We start from the raw sequence: 26,847 nt of genomic DNA on the forward strand, positions 1-26,847 counted from the left end.
GTGAGTAAAATTAAAGAACTTTGTATGTTCTTGATTCTGAAATTATTTTGTTTCTTGATTGATCATTTTTAAAGAAAATTTATGGTAAACACACATAAAATCTGCTGCCTTAACCATTTTTAAGTTTACAGTTCAGCAAAGTATATTCAATGCTCTGCAAAAGCTCTCCAGAACTGTTTCATCTTCAAAACTGAAACTCAGTCTCATTGTGTAACAATACAGGCACTTCTGCAGGCACTTCCCTTTCTGCAGGCACTGGTAACCACTATTCTACTTTCTGTTTCCATGAGTATGACTGCTTTATAGAACCTCATATAAATGGAATCAGATAATATTTGTCTTTTTGTGACTGGCTTAGTTCAGTCAGTACAGTGTTCTCAAGGTTTGTCCATATTGCAGCACATCTCAGAATTTCCTTTTCAAGGCCAAATAATACTCCATTGTATGAATATACCACATTTTACTTATCTCTTCATCTGTCAGTAGACAATTAGAATGCTTCTGCCTCTGGGCTATTGTGAGTAATGTTGCTATGAATGTGAATGTGCAAATATCTATCCATTCAAGACCCCGCTTTTAGTTCTTTTGGATATATATTCAAAAGTGGGGCTAGTAGATCATATGATACTTCCATTTCTAATTTTTTAGGAGATACCATACAATTTTCCATAGTGTATGCACCATTTTTTATATTCCTACTAACAGTGTACGAGGGTTCCAGTTTCTCTACAACCTTGCAAACATTTGTTATTCTCTGTTTTTTAAAAGTAATAGCCATTTTTATAAAGATATATTTATTTGTTTTTAGAGAGAGGAGAAGGGAAGGAGAAGGAGAGAGAGAAACGCCAGTGTGCAAGAGATACTGCATCGATCGGTTGCCACTTGCATGCCTGTAACTGGGCACCTTGCCTGCAACCCAGGCATGTGCCCTCACTGGAAATTGAACTAGAGACCTTTCAGTTCTCAAGCCAGCACTCAGACCACTGAGCTACACCAGCCAGGGCAATTATAGGTATTTTTTTAATAGCCATCTTAATGGGTGGGAGGTGATACCTCATTGCCATTATGATTTGCATTTCTCTAATTATTAGTGGTTTTGAGCATTTTTTCATATACTTGTTGGCCATTTGTATATCATCTGCAGGCAAAATTGTCTATTCAAGTCTTTTGCCCATTTTTTAATCAGGTTATTTTTTGTTATTGGGTTGTAGGAGTTCTTTATATATATTAGATCTTAACCCTTTATCAGATATGCAATTTACAAATATTTTCTCCCATTTGTGATTACTGTCTTTTCATTTTATTGAGGCATCCTTTGAGCACAGAAGTTCTAAAATTTAATGTAGTCCCATTTGTCTATTTTTTGTTTGTTTGTTTGGTTACCTGTGTTTTTGGTATCCATATCTAAGAATCATTGCCTAATTCAGTGATTAGGCATGAAGATTTTTCTCTTATGTTTTCTTCTAGGAGATAAGACTTTTGAGTCTTATGTTTAGATTTTTAATTCATTTTTTGTTAACTTTTTTTAAAATTTATTTTTAAAAATATTTTATTTATTTATTTTTAGAGAGAGGGGATGAGAAAGAGAAAGAGTGGGAGAGAAACATCAATGTGTGGTTTCCTCTCCTGTGGCCCCTACTGGGGACCTAGCCTGCAACCTAGGCATGTGCCTTGACTGGGAATCGAACCGGCGACTCTTTGCTTCACAGGTCTGTGCTCAATCCACTGAGCTACGCCAGCCAGGGCTAGTTAACTTTTTAGTATGGTGTAAGGTAAGGCTCCAACTTCATTCTTTTCCATATGTATATCTACTTTTTCCAGCAACATTTGCTGAAGAGACTGCCCTTTTCCTATTAGGTGGAGTTGGCACCCTTGTTGAAGATGCAAGACTTTGTGTGTCTGGGATGTCTATTCCATTGGTCTTTAAGTCTGTCTCTATGCCAGTACCATGCAGTTTTGATTATTGTAGCTTAGTAATATGTTTTGAAATCAGGACATGTGATACCTCCAATTTTGTTCTTTGTTGCCAAGATTGTTTTTACTGTTCAGGGTTCCCTGATTTCACATGATTTTTAGGATAGATTTTTCTAGCCTAAAAAAATGCCATTGGGATTTTGATAGGGATTGCACTTTGGGCAATACTGACATCTTAACAATGTTAAGTCTTCGATCTATAGTAAGGGATGTCTTTAATTTCTTTCAGCAGTATTTTGTAGTTTTCAACATACAAATCTTTCACCTTCTTGGTTAGATGTATTTTATTCTTTTTGATACTATTGTAAATGGGATTGTTTTCTTGATTTCCTTTTTTGTATTGTTCATTGTTAGTGTATGGAAACACAACTGATTTCTGTGTGATTTTGTACTGCAACTTTGCTGAATTTGTGAACTGTTAAAAATGGTTTTATATAAATTATGTATTTTTTGTGTATGAAAATTCTTTAGGGTTTTCTACATTTAAGATCATGTTATATGTGGACACAGATAATTTTATTTCTCCCTTCTAATTTGAATGCCTTTTATTTCTTCTTCTTACCTAATTGCTCTTCCTAGGAATTCTGTGTTGAAGAGAAGTGGTAAGAATGGGCATTCTTGTCTTGTTCTGGATGACAGAGGAAAGACTTTAAAGTTTTCCCTATTGTGTTTGATGTTAGCTTTTCATATTTGGCTTTTATTATGTTAAGATAATTTCCTTCTCTTCCTAGTTTGTTGGATGTTTTTATCATGAAAAGGTATTGGATTTTGTCAAATGCTGTTTCTGAATCAGTTGAGGTGTGATTGTGTGGTTTTTATCCTTCATTTTGTTAAGGTGGTGTTAGAAGTCCCATTTGGCCATGGTGTATGATCCTTTTAATGTGCTGTTGAATTTGGTTTGCTAGTATTTTTTTAAAGGATTTTTACATCAGATTTCATTTGGGGATATTGTTCTATAGTGTTCCTTTCTTGTAGTATCTATGTCTAGTTTTGAAATTGGGTAATGCTGAACTCTTGGGAGTGTAAATGGGTTGGGACTGCCCCTTTTAACTCTTTGGAAGAGTTTGAGAAGTGTTGGTGTTAATTATTTAAATAATCCGTATAAATCACCATGATCTAGTTTTGATAGGTTGTGTGTTTGTAGGAATTTATCCATTCTTTTAGGTTATCCAGTTTGTTGGTAATCAGTTGTTTTTACTCATTTCTTATTTGTGGCATTCATTGTAATGTCCCTAATTGAAACCGGAAAAGTCAGCATTCATGCTGCCTGTCACCATCAGAACCAGTGAATAGAGACAAGGATTGAATCTTTATGCTTATTTTATTTAGATGCTGGTAGTCTGAGAAGACAGCTGGTTATGTACCCTTAAAAACTGTCTCCCATCTCATATCAAGCTGACCTTTTTATAAGGAGAAGAAAGAGTGGGTAAGGGGTTTAGGAAAAGATTAATTGGATAGAAGGGTAGGTAAAAGGTTTGGGAAAAAGGTTAATTGGATAAGAGTTGCAGTCTTGCAGTGATTTTTCTATTACTTCTTCATCTGTTGATCAACAATTATTTATCTGCATCTCTGGTGTTCCCTCCCTGGACCACAGTGGCTCAGATACCATCTCAATGGCTTGCAGACCCTCTGAGGTAGGAAGGTTGAATTCCTTGTCACCTCTTGGAGTCAATCATCCCAGTTCCTGGAATAACAGCTTTTCATATGCATTAGTCACTTAGCATATCAACTATGGCTAAAATCTTTAACCCCCATTACCTTCTTTCACTTTTTATTTTGACCCTTCTCCCTTTTGTTCTTAGTTAATCTAGCTGAAGTTTTGCCAATTTAGTTGGATTTCTAAAAATACCAACTTTCAAATTCTTTGATTTTTTAATATTTTTCTATTTTTTCAGTTTTGTCTATCTCTGCTCTAATTTTTATATTTTCTTCATTCTGCTAGCTTTGAATTAAGTTTGTTCTTTTTCTGGTTCTTTGGAGGGTTAAGGTATGTTGTTTTGAGAACATTCTTTTTTTTTTTTGATTTGTAAGTCTTTATTTTGGCTTATATCAACTGCATTCATTACTACCATGGATTTATAATACCTCAGAGGATAGTCACTAGATATTCTGTTGTTACTAGACACTAAACACGAGGAAGAGACCAGATGGGGCTTAGAATGGGCTAAGGACAGGAGAAAAGAAGCTCAGGGGAGAACAGGAGGTCCTGCCCACCCCTGTTGTCAGGAAGTGAGTTCAGATCAGATCTAATTTAATGCCAGCCTCTCCAAAAAGGTTTACAGAAACAGGTCCATAATATTATTCACTGGACACACAAAAAAATGTCAGCATTTCTAGAAGAGACCTCCTTGACATGAAAGACCCAACTTAGAAACCACTATACAGAGCACCATGACAGAGCTGGGGTCACGGCAGCCTGGCATCAAGATACTACTGTGGACACTGCAATCTCTAGGGTTCTCACTCACAGACGCCTGTGTTGCTTTACAGCATAAAGATGTTGTGGATGGTTCTCACGTAGATCTCATCAGGAGGAGGCTTCTTTTTGCTGCCAGATTCAAGGAATTTTCTAATAGTAGGGATATTACTCATCTTCACTGTGTACTCCTGCAGGTGAGGAAATGATGACAGGATATTGGGAATTTTCTCCTCCAGGGCCAGAATGGTCTGGAGGAGAACCACGTCCTCAAGGCTCAGCTGATTACCAACGAGGAACCTCTGTCCGTGCTCCCTTAGGACCTTTTCAAACACGGGAAAGTACCGAAGGATGGCCTTCTGGGCCATGCTAACCACTTCCTTTTGCTGATCGTCTAGTTTTAGGAAAGGGTGCATGATAATCAGTTCCAGCAGGTCCAGTGTCCCTTCCACATACATGTCAATCAGGGTTCTCTCCTTGAGATCCTTGCTGAAGAGGTTGTGCTTGTCCGCTATGTAGTGGAGAATGCTTTGGGTCTGCACCAGCTTCATCCCGTCAATTTCAGCCATTGGCACTTGCTGGAACAGCAGGTGGTTACCATCCTGCAGCTTCTGCAACTGCTCTTTTGTTTCTAAAAATTCTTCATCAAACTCAACTCCAGCGGCAGCTAAAACCCATCTTACGGTTTCCATCTGGCCTCTCCCGTTCGGATAGTGGAGCTTGGGCTTCTTCTCTGCCATGATGGTCTTTCAGGCTTTCTGGAATCCACTAATGGCAACCGGAATCCCACGAGAACCTCCTTTTTTTAATGTGGGTGTTGATAACTATTTTAAAAATATTTTTATTGATTATGCTATAACAGTTGACCCATTTCCCCCCTTCATTCCCCTTTACCCTGCACACCCCTCCCACCCACATTCCCCCCCTTTAGTTCATGTCCATATGTCATAAATTCTTTAGTTTCTACATTCCCCATATTATTCTTGCCTCCCCCTTGTCTATTTTCTACCCACCATCTAAGCTACTTATTCTCTGTACATTTTTCTCCCTCTCTCCCCCTCCCACTCCCCTGTAGGTAACCCTCCATGCGATAGTTTCTGTGGCTCTTCTCCTGTTCTAACTGTCCACTTAGTTTGCTTTTGTTTTAGGTGTGGTTGTTAATAACTGCGAGTTTGCTGTCCTTTCACTGTTCATATATTTTATCTTCTTTCTCTTAGATAAGTCCCTTTAACATTTCATACAGTAAGGGCTTGGTGATGATGAACTCCTTGAACTTGACCTTATCTGAGAAGTGTTTATCTGCCCTTCCATTCTAAGTGAAAGCTTTGCTGGATAGAGCAATTTTGGATGTATGTCTTTGGATTTCATGACTTGGAATACTTCTTTCCAGCCCCTTCTTGCCTAGAAGGTTTCTTTTGAGAAATCAGCTGACAGTCTGATGGGAACTCCTTTGTAGGTGACTGTCCCCTTATCTCTTGATACTTCTAGAATTCTCTCCTTCATTTTAATCTTGGCTAATGTAATTATGATTTGCCTTACCAAGGTGTGTTCCTCCTTGGGTCCAACTTCTTTGGCACTCTCTGAGCTTCCTGGACTTCCTGGAAATCTATTTCCTTTGCCAGATTGGGGAAGTTCTCCTTCATTATTTGTTCAAATAATTTTTCCACTTGTTGCTGTTCCTCTTTCCCTTCTGGTACCCCTATAATTAGGATGTTGGAATGTTTAAAGATGTCCTGGAGGTTCCTAAGCCTCTCCTCATGTTTTTGAATTCATTTCTTCATTCTTTTCTGTTTGGTTGTTTCTTTCTTCCTTCTGGTCCATTCCATTGATTTGAGTCCCAGTTTTGTTTCCATCACTATTGGTTCCGTGTGCATTTTGCTTCATTTCACTTAGTGTAGCCTTCATTTTTTCATCTAATTTGTGACCAAAATCAACCAGTTCTGTGAGCATCCTGATCACCAGTCTTTTGAACTGTGCATCTGATAGGTTGGCTATGTCTTGGTTGCTTAAAAGTATTGGCTCTGGGGCTTTGATCTGTTCTTCCCTTTGAAACATTTTTTGGGGAGGGGTCTGGTCACGCCTGTTATGTAGTGAGGGCTGAGCCTTAGGTGTTCACCAGGGCAAGTCAACCCAGTTGCTGGGTTGTGACAGTGTGTGTGGGGGCAGGGTCAGAGAGGGTACAGTGGCGCTTGCTCCACTCTCTCAGATTTCAGTCCCTTCTGCTGTTTCCCACAAGCAAATTAGGTCCTTCTGGTGCTGCTTCCTGCATGAGTGGGCTTATGTACATTCTAAGACCCTGTGGGTCTCTCCATCGAACTCTTCTGTGAGTTTGGAGTCTCTCTTGGCAGCTCATCCCCAACAGGTGTTTTCATCTGTGTTTTTAGGCTTCATTTCCTGGCACTGGGGCCCTGGGTTGTGCGGTCTGTCTCGTTCCCTGTCCCCACCTAGTTTATTTTCATGGGAATGTGTGACCACGGTTAGCCTGCCACCTTGCACCCCTCTCTGGGTCTGCTTGTTGCCACCCAGGGTCTGCCAACTACCGCCTGTGCGCTGGGTTCCGCCAGCTGCTGCTTTTTGCTGCTGTGACCCCTCTCCACCCCTCTTACTGGTCTGGATGAATGCTTATCGGACTTCCATACAGTTCAATTTTCTGTCAGTTCTGGTTGTTTTTTGTTTCTAAATTTTTGTTGTCCTTAATCCTGGTTGTTCGAGGAGGCACAGTATGTCTACCTATGCCTCCATCTTGGCTGGAATCCAGGAAGTGCCTGATAACTTTTATCTTTGTTCTACTTTCACTGTGTCCCATAAGTTTTGATATGTTGTCTTTTCAGTTTCATTGTTCTCCAGATATTTTCTGGTTTCTTTGTGATTTCTTCTTTGATCTATTGGTTGTTTAAGAATGTGCTTTTTAATTTCTATGTATTTGTGGGTTTTTCTAATTTTTCTTCTATTGTTGTTAATTTCTAGTTTCTATTCATTGTGATTGTAAAAGATACTTTTTATGATTTGAATTTTTAAAAATTTGTCAGGATTTGTTTTGTGGCCTAACATGTCATCTGTCCTAGAGAATGTTTTGGGTGCACTTGATAAGAATGCATTGTGTTTCTGTTGGTGGGAGTGTTCTATATGTCTGTTAGATTCACTTGCCTGTGTTGTTGAAGCCTGTGGGTTTTTTTGTCTTTTGTCTGGTTGTTTTATCCATTATGGAAAGTGGGATACTTGAAGTATCCAATTATTACTGTAGAATTGTCTATTTTCTTCCTTTAGATCTGTCAATGTTTGCTTTATATATTTTGGAGTGGTGATGTTTGGTGCATAAATATTTATAGTGCATATTTATAATATTTATCTTCCTAATTAATTGACCTTTTTACTATTAAGTAATGTCATTTTTGTCTCTTGTAACAGCGTTTGAAAGTCTATTTTTTTCTGATATTATCTATTGATAATATCTATAGATAATATCTATCTATCTATCTATCTATCTATCTATAGCCACCTCAGTTCTGTTTGGTTATCATTTGCATGGAATATCATTTTTCATCCTTTCACTTTTAGCCTAATATGGAAAGATTTTTCATTGTCATTTGTTACTCTTCTTTGTCTTGTGGGGTTTTTTGTCCCTCCCTTTCATTCTTACTACCTTCTTTAGTGTTGTTGTGTTGATTCTTTTGTGGTGACATACCTGGATTCTCTTCTCATTTCTATTCTGTACATTTCTTAGATGTATTCTTTGTGGTTACCTTTGCAATTACATAAACCATCTTGAAGTTATAACAATCTATTTTGAACTGATAATTTCAATTGCATACAAAAACTCTACTTCTAATGAGATTATAGGAGTATACTCCCCTCTTTATTGTTATTAATATCACAGATTGGATCTTTATTGTGTGTCCACTAACATAGTTTGTGGGGGTTGTTGGTGTTTTTTTACTTAGATTCTCTACAAGAATTTAGGACATGCTGATCTCAATGGAGAGGGGAAAGAGACGATGGCAGAACTACATAATGGCTCTGAAAACTTCTGGTCTTGTCAGTTTGTTGTTCTCTGCTTTGAGGACAGCATGTCCCAAAGAGGAGCTGTGCTTCCAACCTGCTTCTCAGCTGTTGACAAGGGTGTATACCAGGGATGCAGAAGTAGGTCCAGAGAGATGTAGTGAATATTATGGGGAAAGAATCATACACTCTACCACAAGATATTAAGTGCGACTGAGAACATAAATATAAAAATAATATTTAGCCCTGACTGGTGTGGCTCAGTGGGTTGAGCATGGGCCTGTGAACCAGAGCATCGTGGTTTGATTCCCAGCTGGGGCACATGCCTGGGTTGCAGGCCAGTTCCCGGTTCCCAGCAGGGGACACACAAGAGGAAACCATACATTGATATTTCATTTCCCCCTTCCTTTCCACTCTAAAGATAAATGAATAAAATATTAAAAAAATAATATTTAAAATTATGCTGTGTGAAAAATTAAAATAGTTTCCTGTAGATGAAACGCTTATTCTTCATGGTGTCTTTAAGGTTTTATATCTCCTTATACAAATTGTATCTCCCTTAATATATTAGGAAAATATAATTCAGGATATAGAATTTTACTTCATAGCATCTATTAAGGGAAAGCTATGTACATGTTGATTGATATTAACTAAAGCCCTTGAAAGTCGTGGCATCTGAGATTTTGGGCCTGCAGTACTTTGTCTGTCTAGGCACAAATTTAGTCTGCTTTTTACAGGAAAGCACTGCTTAAGCTAGGAGCATAGGATGAATTTTTAGTATTGTGTAAAAGATAGACACTTGTGAGCCATTTGAATGGCTCTTTTCTTACCTTAGCTGTATTGGCAGTGATTTCAATGTACCTTTTCCCTTGAGGTTTTCATTTCATTTGTCTTCTAAAAAGGTTTATAAAGTTGCACTTCTTGACATTACTGACCATGTTGCTGACCTTTCTCCTCACTGAATGCCAGCTATATAATATAAGCCTACTAGGTTACTTAGGAAGCTTACCACATGCCCTTTAAAACTCAGTAACAACATCTTAATAGTGTTGGTGCATTTCAGCACTTTGAAGGAATTTTTAAAAATATTTTATTTATCTTTAGAGGGGGAGGGAAGGAGAGAGGAAGAGAAACATTAATGTATGGTTGCTTCTTGTGCATCCCCTGCTGGGAACTGGCCCCTGCCGGGAACTGGCCGGCAACCCAGGAATGTGCCCTGACTGGGAATTGAACCGCGATCGTCTGTTTCGCACGCCTGCGCTCAGTCCACTGAGCTACACCAGCCAGGTGAAGGAATTTTTTAAACAGGAAAAACAATAAAATGCAATAGGAAAAACTTCAAATTGAGACTAGGAATTTTGGACTGTGTGGTAGTTTGTCAGTAAAATATATAAAGCTAGAAGTTCCCCTAGTGTTTCAGTAATTTTTAGTGATGCTTCTATGCTAATAAAATACCTAACAGTTGCATTTGTTACATAGTTCTGCCCAAAGATCTTAATAGTAAGTTTAGTTTAGAGTAGTGGTAGTTTGTCCTGAGTGTCTTTATGTTTACTTAAACAGTGTAATGCACTCTAGGGCACCCCTTGAGTAGCAGAGGCACCCTGGAGTACCTGATGCACAGTTTTGAAGCCAGTAGGATTAGCAAATTTTGTGAAGACTTGTTTTCTGCCTATCTTTGAGGATAAGTTTTTTAATTTTATTTATTTATTTTATTTTTATAAAATTAAAAAATTTGTAAAGATTTTAGTTTATTTTTAGAGGGCGGAAGGGAGGGAGAAAGAAGAGGAGAGAAACATCAGCGTGTGGTTGCCTCTCATACACCTCCCCCACTGGGAACCTGGCCCACATACCCAGGCGTGTGCCCTGACTGGGAATCGAACCGGTGACCCCTTGATTCGCAGGCTGGCACTCAGTTCACTGAGCTACACTAGCCAGAGCTAAGGATATAATTATGTATGATAATTATATATGATGCCTCAGTCCCCTTTAAAGTAGGCACCTTGGGACCTCACACAGTTCTCCTAATCGCCATCAGGTATGCCATTGTATTTTTCCTGAATGTCATTGACAGTCTGAAATCTCTTTCCTTTCAAATGTGATTTTAGTTTTGGGAAAAGCCAGAAGTCACAGGGTGCTAAGTCTAGCCTGTAGTGGGACAGAGTTACCTGGGTGATTTGATGTTTCACCAAAAACCTCTGCACAAGATAAGATGTGTGAGTGGGCTCATTGTCGTGATGAAGCTGCCAAACATCAGTTGTCCATAGATGTGGCCTTCTGAATCATCTGACTAGTTTCCAAAGAGGAACGTTCAGGCTTAATGCAAAATTCGATTTAGATTCATTGCTCTGTTTGCTCAGTCATTTTGAATGTGATGGCCACATGGTACACATGCTCACTCAATGTCACCTACTGCCTCCACTGACTAGTACAGTGAAGTCGTCATTGTTCACACATTTGCATTCCAGTCTACTCTCTTTGGCTGCCAGGATACATCCATGCCATGTACACTGTTCTCATTATATTAACAATGGCTGGACTTTTTCCAGACAGGCCTCGTATTTACAGGTTTTCAGTTTTGATTTGCTGCCATTTTTTCTTCTTGAGTTGCGTTTACCTCCTTGTTCAGCTTCTCTTTCTAAAGTATAATTCTTGAACTTGTTTCACTAATAAGTGCATTTTCAACTAAAGAAACACTTCTAAGTGTTTCACTACCCATACAACAGCCTTCAGTATGTATAGGGAGTGGAATATCTGTTCCTTGTGCATACAGACAAAAATGTAGACACAGGCATAGGAGTTAGGATATCAGAATCCTTTTATATTTTATTTATTTATTTTTAGAGAGGGGAAAGGAGGGGGAAAGAGGGAGAGAAACATCAATGTGTGGTTGCCTCTCGCACACATGTGCCCCCACTGAGGACCTGGCCCGCAACCTGCATATGCCATGACTAGGAATTGAACTAGCGATCCTTTGGTTCATAGGCCATTACTCAATTCACTGAACTACACCAGCCAGGGTCAGAATTTTTGTAATTAAACAATTAAAAATTTTTGTTTTTGTTATTCTCCCTCCCCACCTTTTGTTTTTAGTTTTAGGATATAAGAATTTTGATGGAGGCCAAATGTATGTACAACACAGGGTGCGTTACCGTGAGTCATCTCTAGTGGATTCCTATGTTTATGGCCTTTCTAGAGACACTAGCCCCTTATTTACTGGATCTGTCACCTGCTTTTCACCTGAAGCTATGGGCTTGTATACCAGCCTACGCAGTTACTTCTCTTTTGCTCCTATTCCCTTAGCCACAGCCCTGTGAGCATGAGCTGACAGCTCTGGCTTGGCACTTGGTGGCAGAGATTGGGCTTCCTGGGAACTCTCAATGCATAGATCCTTCCCTCTTCTCTCTGTTTTTGGTGTTACATTCCAGCTGTATTACTGCCATCTTGATCACTTAACCCCTTGGGGTTTTTTTTTTCCATGGAGTCTTTCTAAAATGAAGAGGGACAATTGGGAATCTGCTGTTGTAAAGGTTATGGATTTGAAGACACTGTCATGGAATCACCTTGTCTTTTATTTGTCCATTTGCATTTTTGTTTCCCTTAGCATTTGTGAGAGCAGATAGAACGACATATGATTGTGTTACACTTTCAATAGACGGCTCAGTTTTCCTGGTATTCCATGTTGGCCAAAGATGACTTTTCACATAGAGAATCCTTGAACTATAGGACCTACTGGAAGTGAGGACCACCTGGAGACTCAGGGCTTACATAGATAGGCCTTCCCTCTCCTCATGTTGGGCAAGGGAGTTGGGTAATGGTTAAATGTTGTGTTAATGTAGAGCTAGACAGAAAAGTAACTGCAGTGGTCTTTGATAGCTGAAACTCTGGGGATTTGTCCAGGGAAGACTTTTTAGACTGAGCAAGGCTACTCAAAGGTGCTGTTCATTAACTGAGACATTACAGAACCCCCGCCCATGGCTGTTCATCTCATGATATTCTGGAAAGGGAGGAACCAGAGTTATTAGAGAAGCCAGTTGGTTGCTTGGGATTCCCTGAGACAGATGCCTTGAATTATGGGGTTGCTAAGTTTAGATCTTAGGGTATCTTTATACAGCTTCTTAATTTCCCTTTGGTGATTAACAGGAAGATTTTAGAACCTGAAAATGTATAAGTTAAAAAAATCCTAATTAAAAGATGCTTAACATCACTAATCATCAGAGAGATTCAAGTAAAAACCACAATCAGCTATCACCTCACACCTGTTAGAGTGGCTATTGTCAATAAATCAACAAACAAGTGTTGGCAAGTACATGGAGAAAAGGAAACCTACATGCACTGTTGGTGGGAATGCAGACTGGTGCAGCCACTGTGGAGAACAGTAAGGCGTTTCCTCAAAAAATGAAAAATGGAACTACATTGTGACCCAGTGATTCCACTTCTGGGAATATATCTGAAGAAACCCAATCACTAATTCAAAAGAACATATGCACCCTTATGTTCATTGCAGTGCTATTTATAATAGCCAAGATCTGGAAAGAGCCCAAGTGTCCATCAGTAGATGAGTTGGTAAAACAGCTGTGGTACAGGCAGCTGCCTCACTTCTGGTTCCTTGGTTACAATTCCAGCCACAGGCATAGCGCCGCCTTAGTCTTCTCAGCTGCCCGCTTTGTGGGTCAGTCTCTCTGGCACATGGGCTCCTGCCTTGCCGCAGCTGTCTTCAGAGCCTTCAGGCCTCCCTGGTTTTCTCTCCCAGCCTGACTCAGCCCATGAAGATGGTGGACCTGGAGCAGCTGATGCAGAAAGCTTGGCTGGCGGAGCAGGGAGAGCACTACAATGACATGATTGCAGCCATGAAGAACATAACAGAGCCAAATGAGCTACTGTCCAGTGAAGAAAGAAACCTTCGGTCTGTGGCCTACAAGAATGTAGTTGGGGCACGCTGTTCTTCTTGGAGGGTCATTAGTAGCATTGAGCAGAAGACTTCTGCAGACAGTAATGAGAAGATGATAGCGATGGTCCATGCTTACTATGAGAAAATAGAGAAGGAGTTGAAAGTGGTGTGTCAGGATGTGCTGAGCTGCTGGATAACTCTACCTGATCAAGAATTGCAATGACTTCTGGCCAAGATGGAGGCATAGGTGGAAACACTGTGCCTCCTTGCACAACCAAATTTAAAGACAAAGAAAAACACAACCAAACAGACAGAAAAGTTAACTGTACTGGACTCCAACAAGAACAAACCATTCATCCAGACTGGTAAGAGTGGCAGAGTCAGCAGCAGTGGAGAGGGCTCCCGGCAGGAGGAGGCAGTGATTGGCAACCTGGGTGGTCAGGCACAGACAGAAACCCAGTGAGGCTCCCAAGGCAGCTGGTTGGTTGACTGTGGACCCACATTTGCGCGCAGAGAAACCAGGCAGTTTTAAAAACGGTCAGTGAGACAGACTACAACCCAGGGCCCCAGTGACGGGAAATAAAGCCTAAAAGCACCAATTGGAAAACATTCGGGGGCTGAGGTGCTGGGAGAGGCTCCCAGCCTCACAGGAGAGTTCACTGGGGAGACCTACAGGGCCCTAAAATAAACACAAGCCCACCTACCCAGAACCAACACCAGAAGGGCCCAATTTGCTCGTGGGAAGTGGCAGAGGGGACTGATTTCTAAGAGAGCGCCCAACAAATGCTATTACCCCCTCTCTGACACTGACCCCAGTCACAACCCAGGGACTGGGCTGACCAGCCCCGGTGAACACCTAAGTTTTCTCCCCTCATACCTAACAGGCGCAAACAGACCAAAACATTATGGCTCAAGCAGAACAGCTCAAAGCCCCAGAGCCAATAATTCTAAGCAACCAAGAGATAGCCAACCTATCAGATGCACAGATCAAAACACTGGTGATCAGGATACTCACTGAACTGGTTGATTTTAGTTGCAAATTAGATGAAAAAATGAAGGCTAGGCTAAGTGAAATGAAGCAAAATGCACAGGGAACCAATAGTGATGGAAACAAAACTGGGACTCTTATCAATGGAGTGGACCAGAGGAAGAAAGAAACAACCAAACAGAAAAGAATGAAGAAACAAGAATTCAAAAAAAAAAAAATGAGGAGAGGCTTAGGAACCTCCAGGACATCTTGAAACGTTCCAACATCCGAATTATAGGAGTACCACAAGGGGAAGAGGAATAGAAACAAGTTGAGAAGTTATTTGAACACATAATAAAGGAGAAACTATTTCCTACTTCCCCAATCTGTCAAAGGAAATAAATGTCCAGGAAGTCCAGGAAGCTCAAGAGAGTCCCAATGAAGGTAGACCCAAGGAGGAACACACCAAGGCACATCATAATTACATTAGCCAAGATTAAAATGAAGGAGAGAATTCTAGAAGTATCAAGAGATAAGAGGATAGTCACCTACAAAGGATTTCCCATCAAACTGTCAGCTGATTTCTCAAAAGAGACCTTACAGGCAAGAAGGGGCTGGGAAGAAGTATTCCAAGTCATGAAATCCAAAGACCTACATCCAAGATTGCTCTATCCAGCAAAGCTTTCATTTAGAATGGAAGGGCAGATAAACACTTCTCAGATAAGGTCAAGTTCAAGGAGTTCATCATCACCAAAATGTTAAAGGGACTTATTTAAGAAAAAGAAGATAGAAAATGTGAACAGTGAAAGGACAGCATACTCACAATTATTAACAACCACACCTAAAACAAAAGCAAACTAAGCGGACAGCTAGTTCAGGAGCAGAACCATAGAAATGGAGATCACAAGGAGGGTTAACAACAGGGGAGTGGGAGGATGAGAAAGGGGGGAAGAAGGTACAGAGAGAATAAACAACATAGATGGTAGGTAGAAAACAGACAGCGGGAAGGGCAAGAATAACATGGGAAATGTAGAAACTAAAGAACTTGTGACACATAGTCATGAACTAAAGGGGGGAAATGAGGGGAGGGAGTGTGCACGGTGGAGGGGAATGAAGGGGGAAAATGGGACAACTGTAATAGCATAATCAATAAAATATATTTTAAAAAATAAATAAAAATTTTATTTTAAAAAATTTTAATTTTTATTTAGTTCTTGTTCAAGTACAGTTTTCTGTCTTATATTCCCAGTCCTGGCCCCCCAGTGCTCACCACCTTCCTCCCATTTCCACCCCCACCTTAGTTACTGTCCATGTGTCCTTTATAAAATAAATAAAAACTTAAAAAAAAAGAATTGCAATGAGATCCAGTATGAGAGCAAAGTGGTTTATCTGAAGATCAAAGGGAACTATGACTGCTACCTGGCTGAAGTAACCACTGGAGAGAAAAGTGTGACACTTGGGGAATCATCTGAGAAGGCCAGTAACAAAACCAATGAGATCAGCAAGGAGCACATGCAGCCTACTCATCTCATGAGTTTGGACCTGGCTTTTAACTACTTTGTTTTCTACTACGAGATCCAGAATGCCCCAGAGCTAGTGTGCCACTTGGCCAAGACCCCCTTTCACAATGCCATTGCCGAGCTCAACACTCTCAATGAGGACTCCTGCAAGGACTCCACTTTCATCATGCAGCTCCTCTGTGACAACCTAACGCTCTGGACAAGCCAACAATTAAGCTTCCCTCCCCCTGCGCCCCCCCCCCCCACTCCAGGTGGACTGGCAGGGCACGCTGATGCTACTACTGAAGTCTTTATTTTTTTCCCATGAATTGAGGGTCGGGTGTGGGAGAGAAAGGGAGGGATAACCTTCCTAGGGAGAAACCCATGACCTGCTCTCTCTGCCTCTGACATTTTTNCCCCCACCCCCCGCGCCCCTCCAGGTGGACTGGCAGGGCACGCTGATGCTACTACTGAAGTCTTTATTTTTTTTTCCCATGAATTGAGGGTCGGGTGTGGGAGAGAAAGGGAGGGATAACCTTCCTAGGGAGAAACCCATGACCTGCTCTCTCTGCCTCTGACATTTTTGCCAAAATACCACTAGTGGAAAGTCAGGCTAGCTGTGCTGATATTGGAATAGCAGCCTCACACCCGCATATGGACTGTTCTGTAGAATAATGCAAGTGGAGCTGTCTGTCTTTAATTTAACTTATTGCTAAATAATAGGATCTTAAGATGAAAAGAAAACTTCAGTGGAATGGCCCTCATTCAATAAGTTCTGTGGTTCCAGGAAGGATTTTTATGTACATATGCTCTTGTCTTAATTTCTATTTATCTGTTTTAGCTGTGCATTTTTTTCAGGGTGTAATCTACCAGATATGAAATAGTTTAAATCCCAAACTTGACAGACTTGGAACATAGGTATATTCATCATCATGGTTTAGGCCCTGCTAGTTTTCTGAAGTTTCTGATTAGCTGACAGTATTAACATTAAATTGCAGTTTGCAGTATTTCTACATTATAGCCATATGTAGCATCAAGCCATTTACTGTATTCTTCTTTGCTAGTTATTTTGGCTTCACATCCCTTTTCAGCCTTATCCAAGTTCTTTCTCTCTCTCTCCTAGGCCAAAGCCTTGCCTGAGGAGCATCAAAGCCACTTTAGGTTTTGGTTAATAGGTGCTTGGCATGTGGCTGTGGGGTTTTTGTCTTTCTTTTCTTTTAACTTAAATCCACCACAAAAATTATTAACCACTTTAATAGAAACATTAAACAGCACAAAAATAGAGAAAATTCAGGTCTGTATGTCATTTATTGTATTGATCATTTCAGAGAAGTCCTGATTCATAAACTGCCACAGCTCCTTCCTCAGGGATCACACTGCTGCATCACTCCTCATTTGAGTCTTCCCCACTGTGCCTTATCCTGATGCCACTCAGTTGGTTGAAAAGCTGTTGTGTTGTAGATCATTTTGAGGAAGTCTGTGTTGCAGTGTGTGAAAATTCAGGTGCCAGAAGCAGACTGGTAGAACAACCCAAAAGGAAGAGCTCCATCCACAGACATTCTGTCCGATTTGGCAGCCTTGCGTATTGGCGTTTCCTCCCTGAAAACACTTTTCCCATTTGTTCCAGGAAAACCAACTATAATTGTTATCAGATAGTAAATACTTAACTCCTATTTGACCAAAACTTTTTCTGTATAGACTTTTCTCTTTAACAAATGTGTAGAAGTCAGAGATTAATTTCTTGTGCAGTTATTGCACGTGTTAGAATTGAAGGAAACTACATTGCTATTTTCACAAATTTGTCTTCAGTTAGCCTCAGTCTTTCATTCTCATTTTGGATAACTGTCTGAAAACATGACCTGTTGCATGTGTGGGCAGCCTTTTTTATAAGGCTAGTAATGGTGTGAATTCCCAAGATAGGTAGTGACACCAGACTTGTTTTCTTTGTCTTGTTTAGGCAAGGAGAAGTGTAAGTGATGATTGAGGAAAACTGACACTTGCATTTTACTAATATCAAAATTGAGATTACAGTTACAAAATGAATCCAGGATCCAAGTTACAGTGAAGATAGAATGGTAATGATACTCTCTAACATTGCACTGTTTATCCAACATGACTTTCCTTAGAAGATCCCCTTCCCATGCTAGAGCAGAAGTCCAAGTTAACCAGACCCAACCAGAGGAACCAATAGAAGAAAGCTTTACAGCTCTTTTACCATTACAGGGCCGTAAAGTCAATGCCATGGAAGGGGGAAGATTGTGGGGGTGGGAGGGTGCTTTCCTTAATTTATCTTCATGTCCAGTGAGCGGTGTTGTGTCCTTATAGTGTTTGGAAATGATTTACTGGAATTACAAAACCTACATATTTTTTAAAAAATTCAGCTTTGGCTCTGGCTGCTCTTTAGAATAATGCAAGAAAAAATCATACCTGAGAGCTAAAAATGAAGAGGGAAGGTAGACTTGATATTTAAGCAGGTTGAATGATTCCTTTTCTTTTCTTTATTTTTAAAGAAATGTACTTGCCTATGATACTGTCTCTGGTGAAATGATTACTCCTCCATTACTCTATTGATACAATATTGTGCATGCTAGTGTTGTATTTCTATACAGGAACTTGAAATTTATTAACTTATACTGTAGGTATTATGATAAAAAATCAAGCCTTCAAATTTTTAAAACTTTTTTTAATTTAATTTTTTGGGGGGGTAAAGTTTACTCTACAAATAGTGATTATAACAAATTGATCTGTTTGGGATATTGCTATAGTGACATGCAGTTATATATTTTGTTTTTAAAAGGGGGGAGCAGAAGAAGTGTTAGTTTAATCTTAATGTCTGGTGTTTGTCATGGTGAAATTATAACTATTATAGTGTAGGAGAACATTGACTATGTTCTCTGAATGAGCCTTTGTGCTTTTTGTCATGTTATGCAGTGAACTGTTTTTAAGGTCTAATCAGTGATTATTTTTCCAACTCCGTGTTTCTCTAAGGAATTATTTCACAAACGGACCATTCTTAGCAGTTTTCATCAGAGATGGAATATCCTGAATGTGAGTCATTATGTAGCTGTCATACATTGAGAAAATAAACTTATAGATCTGGGGGGAAAAAACCAGCTGTGGTACATTTACACAATGGAATACTATGTGGCTATAAAAAAGAAGGAAATCTTGCATTTTGCAATAGCATGGATGGACTTGGAGAGTATTGTGATAGGTGAAATAAGCTAGCCAGTGAAAGACAAGTATCATATGATCTCACTTATAGGTGGAATCTAATGAACAAAATAGAAACAGGCTAATAAATATAGAGAATAGACTGGCAGCTGTCAGAGAGGATGGGGGTGGGGGATTGAGGGCTGGGTGAAAAGGGTGATGGGATTAAGCAGAAGAAAAAACAAATCCTCATACACACAGACAACACTATGGTGATTACTAGAGGGAAAGGAGGGTGGGACAGTTAGAACAGGGTAAAGGGAAGCTAAATGGTGCCGGAAGGAGACTTGACTTTGGGTGATGATCATACAAGATGATACTATTATTGAACTGCACGCTTGAAACCAATATAATTTCATTAACCAATGTCACCCTAATAAATTCAGTAAAATATTTAAAAATAAAAATGTCCACCTGGCTGGTGTAGCTCAGTGGATTGAGCAAGGGCCTGCAAACCAGACGATCGCCATTCAATTCCCAGTCAGGGCACATGCCTGGGTTACAGACCAGTTCCCGACAGGGGACACACCAGAGGCAACCATACATTGATATTTCTCTCCCTCTCTCCTTCCCTTCCCCTCTAAAGAAAAATAAATAAAAAATCTTTAAACAAATGTCCAGATGTACTTGCTTCACTATCTTATTATGTACTTACTAAACTGAGACAGTAGAAAGATGGCATTTGTTCATTCACCTGCTGCTGCTCAATGACTGGGTTAGTTATTCTGTTCTTGAGCAACTTGGACTGTTAGCCTGTATGTGCACTGGGTTGCAGACTCTAGAGTTGTTTAGTAAAGTTTTGTAAAGCTGTTTAGTTTTGAGAAGCAGAAGTGTTTTTTTCTGCTTTTAGATTATAGGTAAACTTTACAATCAGATGTATAGATATTAAAAATATAAATAAATCATTGTATTTAAAAGATAATAGAATGAAGTAGTGAAAAATAGTGAGAACTATTTTGAATGGTGTATTAGCCAGGAATTCCACTTGACTATAAACAACAGGGTCCTGACTATAGTGTTGTTGAACACTAAAGCTTTTGTTGAAGAAAAGTCAAGATAAATAGTTGTTGCCTTTTCTGTGGCTCAAGGAAGTTTTCTCTAATTTTTTGGCCTTTTCTTTGTGGCTCCAAGATAGCTGCTAAAGCTTCAGCAAACATGCCCACACTTTGGGTAGGAGGAAGAATGGATAAAAGACTTACCTGTAGTGTCCAACCCGCGGGTCGTGTGTAGCCCAGGATGGCTATGAATGCGGCCCAACACAAAATTGTAAATTTACTTAAAACCTTTTTTTGGCTCAGTTTTCTTTAGTGTTTGTGCATTTAATGTGCGGCCTCAGACAACTCTTCTTCTAGTGTGGCTCAGAGACGCCAAAAGGTTGGACACCCTGGCCTTATATCTTATTGACCAAGAAAGACCTCTGATTACTCAGGGTTACAAGGAAGTCCGGGGTATGTCGTAATTTAACTGGGAAAATTACTGCCTTCCATAAAATTTGAGTTCTGATAGTAAGGGAGAATGGATGAGTGGCTATTGGGAAAGCAACTAACATCTCTGCTACAGATGAAATTTTCTTTTGACTTAAATATAAAAAACTGATGGTTTAAAAAGTTCTAAAGTGACACTGTAATAGATAATCATAGTTTTGTTTGGATAACTAGATAATCTTTATATTTATAATGTAATTGGGAGAAAGTGGGAGATTTGTGTGGCTTTTTTAGAATTATAAAGGGTAGAAGAATGAAATAAGTCATTTTTGTTAAGGCCTTGTATTGTTCCTGATGTTTCGAGGTACATTGTAAATTGCATTGAAAGTCATCTGAGGACATACTATTTCTGAATTTATGAAAATCAAGGAAAGAGGCTATTAAGAAATCAAATACTAACATTTAAAAATTTGGAGCTCAAATCATTTCTGCTTTGAGTTACACAGTGTACTTTCTATCTTCATAAAGTCAGGGTTCTTGGGTATGCATACTGCATTCATAACTTTTATAAACAGTTGGGTTATCTTTGCTCCTGAACTTCCCGTTCATTTACCCTGCCTATTTTCCTAGAAATACTATTTTTCTCTCACATAATAATTAATAGCAGAATGTGAGTTGATGAAACTGAGTTTTGCCTACCTACTTTTCTTGTTTTAGAGGAATGTTTTTCCAATTCTTGTTATAATTTTTAGTCTTCATAGGAATGCCAAGAGAGTTCCATAAATGAAAATGAGATTTTTTTTGCTTTATATATTTTTATAAGATGGTAATTTTCTAATTACATACAGAAGTGATTGTTTGGCATCCTCTAAAATTTTCCTCTAAGTGTCACCAATGGGTCAAATGAAAGAAAAGTGGTCTCACTTGGATTTCTTTCTTTTTTAACAAATTATGGTTGCAGGCAGTGTCCGGCTACTGTGTCACCTCACAGTGAAACAGCACCAATTCCAGTTCCTACTCAGATAAAGAATTATCAGCGCATAGAGCAGAATCTCACATCTACTGCCAACTCTGGCACAAATCCACATGGTTCTCTCAGGTAAGCTGGAAGTTTAAAACTTTCTCATTTTTCTTCTATTAAAAATTTTGGGGGTTCAGGTCAAGATGGTGATATGGGTAAACACAGTATTTGGAACCTTCCATAACCACTTCAAAATTACAACTAAACTACAAAACAGCCATTGTTCAACCTGAAAATCTAGTTCAGCAATGATGGGAAACTGCTGGCACCTTAAAATGCATCAAGTTAGTGGCACTCGACTGCACTGTTATTAGTCTCTGTGTTCTTTGCCATCACACACTTGCAGTACCAAGGAATTAAAGCAGCAGTAAAAATTACTGTTTTTCTTTGAAAATCTTCAGTAAATGCTGACATAAATCACTTTTGTTGCACATTGGAGTAGTTATTTTAAGAAAAAGCACTTGTAAGATTGTTTTAGTTGCAAGATCAATGAGTCACTTTTTTCATGGAACACCATTTTTACTTGAAAGAACAAAACTGTGATTATGAGTAGTTGGCACCCAGTTTGTCAAAAACAAACTAAGTCTGTCATTTCAGAAAAAACAAGTGACATAGCCCGGACTGGTATGGCTTAGTGGGTTGGGCATTGTCCTGCAAACCAAAAGGTCTCTGGTTCCACTCCTGGTTGAGGCATATGCCTGGATTGTGGGCTGGTCCCTGTTCAAGGCACACATAAGAGGCAATTGATTGATGTTTCCCTCTCTCTCTCCCCCTTCATTTCCCTCTCTCTAAAAAGAAATTTAAAAAAATTTTTTAAAGGAGAAGAAAACAAGTTACATTAATATCAGCCCTTGGGTAAAAATTAGAATTTTGGAAAACTTCCATCCACCACTGTAAACTTTACAGCTTCTGGTATGTACTGACAGCCATTTCTGTTGACTGGTGGTGGTATTTTGATATGAATGTGACTTTTTGATATTGTATAATGTGTCAACATTTGGAATATCTGCATAATTCAGTCAACCAATATTTTTCAAATGACCACATTTAAAAGTACTCATGCATGGATGAAAGATTTATTCCAAGGACAAGATACTTTGCCAGAGATCAGAATTTAATGTAACAGAGTACACATAATTTCCCTGAGGTGGTTTCAGACTCCACACTATGACTAGTCTTTTAGAAATGGCCACTTGCTGAGTTTTGATCTAGTATCAAAGAAAAGTATCTGAAAAGACTACCAAACTATCCCTCCCCTTTCCAGTTAAGTTTTTGTGTAAGTATGGTTTCCTTCATGTACTTCATGTGGTGTAACAGATTGAGTGTAGAAATGGTTATGAGCATCCATTTGTCACCTATTTGGCCAGGCATTAGAGATTTGCAAAATTATACAATAATACCATTCTTCTCACTAATTTATTTTATTTTGGAAGATACAATTATTTTTCATAATTATGTTACATGTAATAAGCTTACTTTTAATGAATTGATAATTACAAAAGTTTCTCAGGTTTCAATAGACATAAGTTGCATGAACAAAACCTCCCCGAGATCTTCAGCAATTTAAATGTAATGGGGACCCTAAGACTCCCAAAATTGAAAATGGCTGATCTGTGTAACAGTGCCGCGGTCCAGCCGCAGCCCATCTAAGGGTCCTCAGGTGAGAGTAGGCGTCGGCGCTGGGTAACAGGCAACTACACAGCTCAAAGGCAGGTGAAGCACTGTTCCGTTTATTGCAAGTACAAGCTGATTTTTTATATTTTCATTTTTGGCATAGATTAACATTTACAGGTGTACAGCATGATCAGTTAAGCAGAAAAAATCAATACAAAGGTAACCAGGAAAATACGAAAGTTCCCATAGTTTCAGTTATGTTAAACAAAAGTTATTTTGACCAGGAAAACCATTAATCAGACAATTTGAAATAGTTCTATGTATACAGTTTGAATGTCTTATTGTTTATTAAAGTTCTCAGAAATTGTCATTGGCAACAGGTACGCTTAGACCAAACAGAGGTTAGGAAATTCACTATAAGCCTTTGTAATATCTAACTTAGCTATCTATCTTGCTGTCAAATGTTTTTTGTATACTGAGGACTCTGACTCCTTGGTAGTAGTTTCTAAGTGCTTAGTTTGTAATAGCTAACCAGCTTCTTCTGTTTTTATGCCTGTCTAATTCTAATTGATATATATTCCTATTCAAGGTAAAGGAGGGGCTGTTACTCTAACAACTCTTTAACAGTCAGGGGCTATTTTCTAAAGGGGTTTTTGCTATTCTATGAGGCAGTTCTGTGGGAATACATATTTTTCCCTGAACTGTTCTTTCTTGGGTGGCATTCACAGGAACAAATAATTAAAGTACGATGCCTTAATTCAGCCAGGGTGATATTACTTAGGACTTGAGCCAACTGTTGTTTTTTCTCTGAGAGTGGTCATTAATTCTAGGAGATTCCAAATTATCAGAAGTGCAAAGGTTAGAATACTAAGAAACAGTGAGAATAAAAGCAACACCATATATCCACTAATGCCACGTCCGTCCTGCTGAAAAACGCTTCTGTGAAGCCGTTATCTCCAAGTCGTGACTGTGTCAACCGACATGGCTAGAAAATGCTTCTGTGAAGCCTTTGTCCCCAAGCCGTGACTGTGTCAGCCGACCTGGTTAGCATTGGACGCGGCATCCCCAAGCTGTGACTGTGTCAGCCGACCTGGTTAGCACTGGACGTGGCATCCCCAGGCTGTGACCATGTCAGCCAACCTGGTTAGCATCGGACGTGGCATAACAGTACCTTTGTTAAAACAAGATGAAAGTATGGTTACATAGCAGACCTTGGAACAGTGCAGGGTTTAGGGGCACCAACCCCTTGCGTAGTCAAAAATTCAACTTCCCCAAAACTTAACTACCAATAGCCTGCTGTTGACCAGAAATCTTACCAATAATATAAACAGTTGATTAGCACATATTTTGTATGTTATATGTATTATTTACTGTATTCTTGCAATAAAGTAAGCTAGAGAGAAGAAAATATTGTTGAGAAAATACATTTACAGTATTTACTGAAAAAAATCTGTAAGTGGATCTGTGCAGTTCAAGGATCAGCTGTATATTCAGTTTTTAGTTTGTGTTTGAATTACAGAACTCGGGAAGGACATTAGAAACTAAAAACATTGGTAAAATTTTGAGTAGGATTGAGCAAGTCTCGAGAATTAGGCAGACAGGATGCAAGGATAAGAGGGAGACCACTAAATGTAATTTTATACATTTTACGTTTGTTCCATATGACTGTGTTACATTTTTCACATTGTTTTTTATTGTATTTTTTTCCCATTACTTTATCCCCCTGGACCGTCTTCTACCTCCACCCCACCAGACCTCCCGTGCTACACACACCCATCACAATTACCACATGTGTTACATGTTTTTTTAAATATCTACTCCATGGCATATTTCTAGGAAGTTTCAGGAAAAAATACAGAAATAGCCATAGAACCTGTGAGAGAGGAAGTCATTATATTTTTCTTTTCAGATCTGCAGTGGTACGGAGGTCTAACACCAGCCCAATGGGCTTTCTCCGGGTGGGATCCTGCTCCCCTGCGCCAGCAGACACAGTGCAGACAGTTGGACGAAGACTCTCTACCGGGTCTTCCAGACCTTATTCACCTTCCCCTTTGGGTAAGGAGAGTTTAAAGCAGTTGTTTTCATCCTTTTCACTATGACAAATCTGACATGACACTCTCCTTGGGAACATTGGCTCACAATGGCAGTGAGTCTCAGCTGATTGCAAGCCATATCCCACCCCTCCAAGTATCCCCTGCTCCCTGATCACTCTTGAGAATCTTGTGTTAATCTTCTAGGATGTCTATTGGAAATATAATAATACAAAAGGATCTTATGGATAAAAAGTATCTCCATTGGGTTTGGGCTCTAAATACAAAGTCAGAAACCCTAAGTTAGAGTACATAAAACACCAATTCTACTTATCCCTCAGATTTATAAGGTTGAAAAGACAATAGTGTACAAAGCAGCACTGTGCCGCATTCATTTGAGGTTGGAGAGCCCCAGGAGGGGTAGGATGACAGCTTCGTTACAAGTTCCCAATTTTCCTGGAAATCATGCACACCAACAACAGCGATGCTAAAACAAAGCAAAAGCAAACAGCAAAACAACAGAAACCCAACCAAACTAAACACACCTCAAAGTAGAGTTTTAGTGAAACTGAGAGAAAAAGAAAATGCTTCAACTTCAGAATACATATGAGAGAGACTAGAGCACCCAAGGTAGCAGAACTGGTGAGAAACAGCATTGATAAGGTAGGGACGGAAAGGTAGTACTGAGAGGGCCCAGTGCTGGCAGATCTCAAAATTGAAAAAAAGATATATGACACACCTTGGTAACTTGTCAGCTTTAGAATTTGTTAAACCCTGTACTCGCTGCATTTTGGTGAAAAGAAAATGTTTCAGTACTCCGTGCTTGCTCAGGACTCATCGTGCTTGCTATAACTTGTAGAGTCACGACACCGCCCTGCGAGAGAAAATGTTTCATTACTCATCGCATTCGGTACTGGTCAGGTTTGTCACTCATCACAAGTTCTGGAGTGAATTAATGATGAGATCTGAAGTACCATTGTATATACAATATTCCAAAACTATTGGTGTAGGACTCACAGGGAATGGAAAGAAATCTTGGGAGGAGGCAGAGCAAGAAAGATTGAAGTAGTGTTCAGAAGCCCTGATTTCAAAACAAAATAAAAAAACCACAATGATGTTTATTTTTTTAAAAAAGTTAATATCAGTACATCACCTGTTGCAAATGGTCTTGAAGCTCTTTATTTTTATTTTTTTATTTCAGATTGGGTTCATTACTTTTTTATTTTAAGTTATATTTTATTGATCATGCTATTACAGATGTCCTGATTCCCCGCCCCATGCCTCCCTCTATGCTGTACTCCCCATTCCCTCAGGCAATCCCCACACCTTTGTTCATGTGTATTGATCACGTGTATTTTGTTTGGCTACTTCATTTCCTATACTGTACTTTACATCCCCATGGCTCTTCAGTAACTACCTATTTGAACTTCTTAATCCCCTCACCTCTTCAGACCCATTCCTCCAAACCCTCCTCCCATCTGGCAGCCATCAAAATGCTCTCCACGTTCATGATTATGTCTGTGTCCTTGTTTGCTTAGTTTGTTTTCTAGAGTGATAGATACGTATTTATTGCCATTTTATTGTTCATAGTCTTCATCGTCTTTTTCTTAAATAGGTCCCTTTAACAATTCTTGTAATAATGTTTTAATGATGATGAACTCCTTAGTGTTTTGTGTCTGGAAAGCTCTTTACCTACTTTTTGATTCTAAATTACAGCTTTGATGGGTAGAGTAATTTTGCCTGTAGTTCCCTGCTTTTCATGACTTTGCTTATTTCTTGCCAATCCTTTCTAGCCTGCAAAG

General features: G+C 39.3%; 3 protein-coding genes across 7 annotated transcripts in view; 2 read left to right on the forward strand and 1 right to left on the reverse strand.

The window, feature by feature from the left end:
* Window positions 1–26,847, forward strand: part of ULK2 (unc-51 like autophagy activating kinase 2) — a 119,785-nt gene that overhangs the window by 51,526 nt on the left and 41,412 nt on the right. For all 5 annotated transcript variants that reach the window (XR_005064197.1, XM_037030358.1, XM_037030359.1 and 2 more), the window contains 2 exons: window positions 21,342–21,479; window positions 24,925–25,070. Coding sequence is in view for 4 of the 5 variants with exons in the window: in XM_037030358.1 (XP_036886253.1) it covers window positions 21,342–21,479; window positions 24,925–25,070 (284 nt within the window). In the remaining variant the exon portion in view is untranslated. The remainder of the gene's footprint in view (window positions 1–21,341; window positions 21,480–24,924; window positions 25,071–26,847) is intronic.
* Window positions 4,447–5,175, reverse strand: LOC118976096 (glutathione S-transferase A4-like). Its single transcript, XM_037030363.1, has one exon. It carries the CDS (start codon window positions 5,128–5,130, stop codon window positions 4,459–4,461), a length of 672 nt encoding a protein of 223 aa, XP_036886258.1. The 5' UTR covers window positions 5,131–5,175; the 3' UTR covers window positions 4,447–4,458.
* Window positions 12,883–16,071, forward strand: LOC118976093 (14-3-3 protein gamma-like). The gene is made up of 2 exons (XM_037030357.1): window positions 12,883–13,468; window positions 15,572–16,071. The coding sequence occupies exons 1-2, from the start codon at window positions 13,153–13,155 to the stop codon at window positions 16,069–16,071; spliced, it is 816 nt and encodes a 271-aa protein (XP_036886252.1). The 5' UTR covers window positions 12,883–13,152.

This window comes from Sturnira hondurensis, unplaced genomic scaffold (genome assembly GCF_014824575.4).
Source record: "Sturnira hondurensis isolate 20B ecotype Veracruz unplaced genomic scaffold, ASM1482457v3 Scaffold0020670, whole genome shotgun sequence".
Lineage (NCBI taxonomy): Eukaryota > Metazoa > Chordata > Mammalia > Chiroptera > Phyllostomidae > Sturnira > Sturnira hondurensis.

Coding starts and splice junctions, on each gene's coding strand:
- LOC118976096 (XM_037030363.1), bottom strand. CDS start 5,130: ATGGCAGAGAAGAAGCCCAAGCTCCACTATCCGAACGGGAGAGGCCAG.
- LOC118976093 (XM_037030357.1), top strand. CDS start 13,153: ATGAAGATGGTGGACCTGGAGCAGCTGATGCAGAAAGCTTGGCTGGCG. Junction 13,469..15,571: donor TCAGGATGTGCTGAGCTGCT/GGATAACTCTAC, acceptor TCCTTTATAAAA/TAAATAAAAACTTAAAAAAA.